At 42.3% G+C, this 6,845-nt stretch overlaps 1 protein-coding gene across 4 annotated transcripts in view; it reads right to left on the bottom strand.

Annotated features, from left to right (window-relative positions):
• RMDN1 (regulator of microtubule dynamics 1) overlaps nucleotides 1-6,845 on the bottom strand; it is a 29,887-nt gene that overhangs the window by 7,402 nt on the left and 15,640 nt on the right. For all 4 annotated transcript variants that reach the window (XM_019527883.1, XM_019527885.1, XM_019527886.1 and 1 more), the window contains 3 exons: nucleotides 5,963-6,018; nucleotides 3,283-3,370; nucleotides 1,615-1,645 (listed from right to left, as the gene is read on the bottom strand). In XM_019527883.1, the coding sequence (XP_019383428.1) occupies nucleotides 1,615-1,645; nucleotides 3,283-3,370; nucleotides 5,963-6,018 (175 nt within the window). The remainder of the gene's footprint in view (nucleotides 1-1,614; nucleotides 1,646-3,282; nucleotides 3,371-5,962; nucleotides 6,019-6,845) is intronic.

Genomic DNA, 6,845 nt, shown 5'->3' on the forward strand with positions numbered 1-6,845 from the left:
TTGAACAGATAGGAGAATAGTGTTCTATTCTCCTACAAATCTTGCAGCTGAATGGGTTTTTTTCCAAAGCAGCCTTGACAGAACGAAGCTACAGGTGGGCATACTAACATTCAACATCAGCTAGTATGGATTTAAAAGAGCAATACATTCCCTCTCAGGTCCCAGCCACTGTCTCTTCATGTAAGGGTAAGGAGAAAACAATGTGACTGTCTTTTTGTCCAGGGGACAGTGTGCTCCCAGTTTTATTTATATTACACACCTTTGAGCTAATGCCTTAAAATGAGCAGTTCCAAACATTTTTAGAACCAAGGCACCCCTCAGAAAATCCCAGCTCTTAACTGGGCTGTTATGAGATCCTTTTAAAAGTGCTGCAGGGTATCCTCCATAACTTTTCTAACTACAAACCCCCCCCAAAAAAACCAAAACAGTGGTTCTCAAACTCTCAGACTGAAGCCACCCCCCCAAACGTGTCAGCTTAGTTTTTACTTGTTTTTTAACTACAAAAAAGTAACAGTAGTTTTAAAACTGCAAATAACTTGGAAAGGCCCAAACAGGTAAGAATATTTTTTAAAACTATGGATTCCTATTTGAAATCTCTGGGTTTATCTTGTGAATCAGGTTTGCATACTTAACAGTGATAACGCTGTAAGGCACCCTTGAGAGAATCTCAAGACCCTTGGTTGAAAACCAGTCTAATGGAGCAATTCCTCTGTTGCAAATAACTCAGAAAAACCACAACATGTCCGAATGTTTCTGACATGATGGGTTCATCTTTGAAATTTCTGGATTTATCTTGCAAATCATGCATAGGTGTTTGCACTACTTACAGTGCCAATATTATGTGGCGCCCTTAAAAGGATCTTGCAACACCCTACTTGAGAACTGCTGCCTTAAACAAGAATTCTCATACTGATTCTGGTTAGACTATGCGCCTCCTAATTCAGTTCATAGAAATGGAGAGTTAAGACTTTCTGCAGGAATTCTCTCCAATTGGTCTCTTTCAAAAAAATTACCAGTTCTACATATGAGTACTGGGCAAGTGGTCTTTGAACTGACTCTGCCTTTTTCTTCTCCAAAGGCTGCCCACACTAGAAATGCCAGAAAGTGCTTAGCAACACTGCTCTCCTACAAATGATATACAGCAATGCCACATTATGATGCCTTTTTAGAAATAAGTAATTAAGCTGAAGACTAGCAAGTAAAACAATGACAGCCAACCTTTTTGGCAGGTGTGCCACAAGGTAAGCCCCACCTCTGTACTTAGTGGCACTCCAACCCCCTTCTCCTCCCTGATCAGTTGTTCTGCATTCTGCTCCCAGCCCTATGTGCTGCTCTACTTTCTGCTCCCTCCCATATCTACCACAGCGCACACAGAAGCTGCCTATACCACTTGTGGCACACATGCTATGGGTTAGCTACCCCTGAAGAAAACAATGCTGCACCACTCCATAAACTGGGGATTCTAAACTTAGGTCTAACCGACTGACTAATGCAAAAGTCTTGGGAGTACATATCAGGAGTCAACATGTTACAATGCATTTAAACCCTGTGCTTGCATGCTTCTGATAAATGGTGTAGAGTCATATTACAGACAAGATACCCTACAAGAGCTACCTTTTTCAGCCATCTGAAAGTAGTGAAGGGCCTGGAAAAACAACACAAAACAAAACGAGAGCTCATGGTTAGAAACACGAGTTTAAATCCAGAAGTCAGTTTACTTGTGACAACACTCAATTTTTTAAGAAAGCCATGTTTTTTAAATCAAAGGATAATGTTATATATTGTCACCTGAACAGCGCATTGTGAGATACAGATATAGAGCTATATCTATAGATATTCAGATATCTATATCTATATTAATCAATTGCAAAATTATGCATTAAAAAAAAATTTATCCAGGGCAAAGCTTGGAATTTGTTAGTTTTTGTTTGTTTTTTAAAGAAAGAACTGTATCATTTGCTTAGGATATTTCTGTTTTTTTCTTGTATGTATTTCTCCTGATCTTTCATCTATAAATATAAATTCAGAATCTTAAATATCTGTTGCAAAATCTTCTAAAGTTCTTTCCAAAAATATCATGTTCTATTAACTGTCCTAGAACTGTTTTATTGTAATTATAATTTTAAATTATAAAATATCAACACACAGCAAATTGGTTAATGTGGAACACAAAGTACTACTGAAATTAGTCTACAGAATTATAAGTGATCATTAAGTTAGCGAATGTAAAACATTGCTTCACTATATTACTACACTATCCCCCTCCTGTACTCCAACCTGGAGGATCCAAGACAGTAATCAATGTGGACACATAACACTAGAGCAGGGGTGGGCAAAACATGGCCAGCCCACTGAGACATTCTATCCAGCCTGTGGCAGGTCCCTTGGTCCAGCTCAGGTGCAGAGGGCAGCTCAGGCCAGGATGCCCAATGGCACTAGACACACTTGCCAAGCTAGCAGAGGCAGCTGCTGGCTTCCAAGCCAGAGCCCCAGCAATATGGCTACCACTCCCATCTGCCTACCCCAGCGATTGGAGGGAGTACTGGTACCCAAAGTGGGCTCGGCAGTGACTAGCTGCACTTGTGGAGCTACTGCTCCCAACTCCCCCTACTGCACAATATCTCTAGTGCAGCCCCCATTGTGTGGCTCCCGCCCAGCACCTGCTGCCCGATATACCCTGTGCAGCCCTGCCCAACCCAGCCCACACTTCCCCTCCCTAGGCCCAAGCCCTCTGCTGCTCCCCACCACCTCCTAAGCCCCAACCCACTGTTAAGCTTCTGCTTCCAATTAGCCTGTTGTTGCCTCCCCAGCTCCTTTCAACTGTGCCCAAAGCTGCAAATGGCACCCACTTTTGTCTCTCTCCCAGCACCATTACGGTTGGGCTAATGCTTGGCTCTGCGCAGTGCTGGGAGTAGGAACATCTGCAGAAAGAGCCGAGCCCCAGCCAGGACAGCAGAATTGAGAGGAACCCCTTGTATTCCACTTGCTCTGGGGTCCTTCAGGTTCTGACACCTGGTCCTATCAGCCACAAAGCTACCACTTACTGTTTGGGTTTCTCAGGCTGCCACTGCTTAGCCCAGGATCCCCAGTACACCTATCACATACTAGGGCTCTGTCCCAACCCCAGCTAGGATAAGGCCACAGACAGGAGAGGAGCAGCATCAGGAATGGGACAGGCTCTGTGATGCGAGTTTTATTAGTGCAAGTATTGCTATTATTAGTGGCACCTTATTTTTGGTAAGAAAAGCCTATGTAAAAAAAATATATATTTGTTTGTGGTACCTCTTCATAGGTGGAGCTTGGTGGTGTAGCAAATAGCACTGCAGCTATTTTGCTTTGGTACCATGGCATGTCAGCAAAAGAGTAACACCTGCAATAGAAGCAGACAGTTTTATATACTTTTCATTTGTTTTGGTTTCACAATTTTCTGGAGTGCAAGAAGATCCTTAAATCTCAGAGAATTTGTTATCTTTAAGAATGTACAGCGACCGAGCAGCTGAAATGAGATTATAGTAAAACCTAGATTTTTCACATAGGGATGATTTGCAACTCACTTATTTTGCAGCAGGTTGCCAAATTAAAAACCTGCCACTCAGCTGCTTGCTCTGACTTACTTCAAAGAACACCATTTCTCAACTCAACTGGAGCACAGCACTAGTCCTGCACATCTGAACAGAGAAATGCTACCCTTCAAAGAAGCTGCAGCAAATAGCTGGGACACCTTTAAGGCCCCACATAGCTTTTGCTGTGGCTATAGATTACCCTTGAATACAGTGCAAACACTCATCTTTGGTGTGGGCTTAAAAACCTAAAATGAGAAGAATCTGGATTCTACTGTACCCAATCTGAGTGAATTGTTAAAATAACTAATAATTCTTGCAAAAGACAATCACTTTGCTAAATTTTGCATGTCTGTTGTTGGGAATTGCTACTGCCTGGCATAAACAACATCTAAGGTCCAGACCTAAAGCAGCTGTAACACATACAGCTCAATTTGACTGATAGAAAAAAAAAAAAAAATCACTGTTGTTTCAACCGAATGCAGGCACCTTACTTGTACCACACAGATGTATCTAGTCACTCTATCCATTTGCATGTTCTTATATTTTTGTGATAACCCTGTGCACTTAATCATAGGACATGCCACTTCAGTATTAAATTTGCCCCTCTCAGGAAAAAAACCCCCACCTCCACTCCACCAATGCACTCTTTGAAAACCTACATCATACTAGATAAAAGGAATAAAAACAGACCTGGAAGTCAACCTTGCAAGTTCTACTCCCCGTTCCACCCTCTAGGGAAGTCCCTTCTAAGGGTGTGAAAAGTGGGCAGTATCGGATTTGGATTGATTCAAGGGACAGCGATTCAATTCGCTGATTCGGATCAGTGTCCCGATTCGATTTGGCCGAATCTGAAGATTTGATTCTGATTCAAAGAATCAGCAATTCAGCCAAAAAAAAGCTTAATATGTTTTCTCTACATACCTTGAGGTACCAGGTGCAGCTCGTGAATGCCGAAATGGTAAGGCGACGGGAGCATCCCCGCCATGGGAGCACAGAGGATTACCCCACATGCTTGGCGGAGGACCTGGAAGTGGACCAGGAGTACTTCCAGTCCATTTCTGGGTCCACTGCAGAGGACTCTGGGTGCCCCACCCCAGACCCAGGAGGCACCAGTTGCCGAGCTGGGGGTGGGGGGGAGGGTTCCCCACATGCTCCATGGTGGACACGGAAGTACTTCTGGTCCACTGCCGAGCACGCAGGAGACCCCCCCCCCGGCTCCTGTGGGACACTCCATCCACCCAACAATCTCAGTGTTCATGAGCTGTACCTGGTACCTCAAGGTACACAGAAAAAACAGACACAGCTTTATATGGCTGAATTGTCAAATCTCTGTGAATTGAACTGGAGGCTTCTGATTCGATTCAGAGAAATTAATGGGTCTCCTGATTTGATTCAGAGATTTGGTCACTGAATCGGGCCGAATCTCCTCCAAATCAAATCAGTAACCAAAGCTTTGTACAGCTCTAGTCCCTTCTATTCTCTCCCTGAGTTTTACCATACATGCAAAACTATGCAAGTAATAGCTAAGAGGGATGCTTTAACGATTAATGATTGTAAAGTGTTTTAAACATGTAAAGCACTACACATGAGTATTACACATGAGCATTACTGATGAAGTCTAAAACATAGTCCAGAAACAGGTTTGAATCCAAACTTACTAGATAACCATGCTAAGAAAACAATGCGTTAAATTCCTTGCTACAGCATATGCAAAATGACTTTTTGGGGAGGGCTGAGTTGATGCTGGTGTAGAAGAGACCTGGCACCCAAATGAGATAAAATGACAGTTAAACCCCAGCAGAATGTCACCGGTCCATTTTTCAGAGTTATGTTAATACTAAAATAGACAATTTCAGGGACTTTTTAAAAACCATAGCATGCTTTGATAGGAAAAGTGAAAATATTTGTACAGATCTACCATTTGCTCCACACCAGTCTTTACACTCTCCTTAATTCCAGCCTACATTTAAATTATGTGGTTAAATTTTGGCCGCATTAAAAAGTCAATGATGAAAAGCACTAGAGGTCTGACACTAGAGGTCCCCAAATCCCTTGAGGTAGACACTCAGGTCTATAAAATAAAGCTCCACAACTCCTGGGGCATGCCCTAAAAGTAAATTTAAATCTGTCTGTCACTTTTCAATAATGCAAGGTGCTGCGAATGAAGAAAGAAAGTCACTAAACAGCTAGTTTTTATTTCTGAAACTAAAATGATAGGACACTTTGAAATGTTACTTAGAACAATTTTAAAAAGGGTAATCTAGGATAGCTGAGCCACTGAGCTATTTTAAAGATTTTTGCAAGTCATTGCTCAACTATTTTATATTTCACCTACAATAGCTAGAAGCTTTTACTTTGTCACTACAAAAGAAAACTGTTCAAAAGAAGTAATCTCTTACCAAATGCCCATAAGGTGAACTGAAGTAGCATCTTTGGGATTCAGTTCGATTGCTTTCTACCAAGAAAGACAAGCTTTTAGGCTAAGGAGCAAAAACTGAAACTAGGTATGCATTTTATTTCAGTGTAAACTGTACACAAAATGGCAGGGAGGGACAGTACTTGGTATCAATATATTCTGCATCTCTGTAAAGAATAGATGGCACCAATGATGATCAATCAGTTGCAGAAAGTCTGCAGACTTATTAGAATGGTAAGTGATGGATCATATCATCATCTTCAGATTTTGATACAACTTCTGACAAAGTAAAATTATGTATCATGATTGAGTAGGATTTTTTTCTTGCATTTTCTCCACTATTTATTTTTCTGTGGCCCTCAGCCTTTACTGAAAGGGATTGTGACAACAGTTGGCCATCAACAACCCAGACAATACTATAATCCCATTTCTCAATAGCACAACTGCAGTCTAATTAGGATAATAAATTTCAGCAGCTCATATAGGTGAGAAAAAGACTCATAACTTCTTAATATTACTCAATAAATTAGGGGTGTGCCAATAAAGATTTTTTGGGCTGATACTGAGGGCTGATTATTACTTAGTCATATCAGCCGATAATCAGATTGCTGATACGCAGTCCAGCAGCTCAGATAGCAGCATCCAGATGCTAAGTCTGTTGGGGTGGGGGGTGGTTGGAGATGGGGCGAGTGAGGCCCCTGCGGTGAGAGAGGGAGTGGGGCAGGGGCAGTTGCTGCACAGGCGAGGGAGGGTGGGGCGCAGGCCAGAGCCATGGCTCATCTGGGGGGTGCAGGGGTAGTGCCTCTCACCTCTGTGCACACCCTCAGGAGACATAGGGATCATGTACCCTCCCTATCTGTGCATGG

The sequence above is a fragment of the Gavialis gangeticus genome, unplaced genomic scaffold (assembly GCF_001723915.1).
Source record: "Gavialis gangeticus isolate Ggan-Ray unplaced genomic scaffold, GavGan_comp1, whole genome shotgun sequence".
Lineage (NCBI taxonomy): Eukaryota > Metazoa > Chordata > Crocodylia > Gavialidae > Gavialis > Gavialis gangeticus.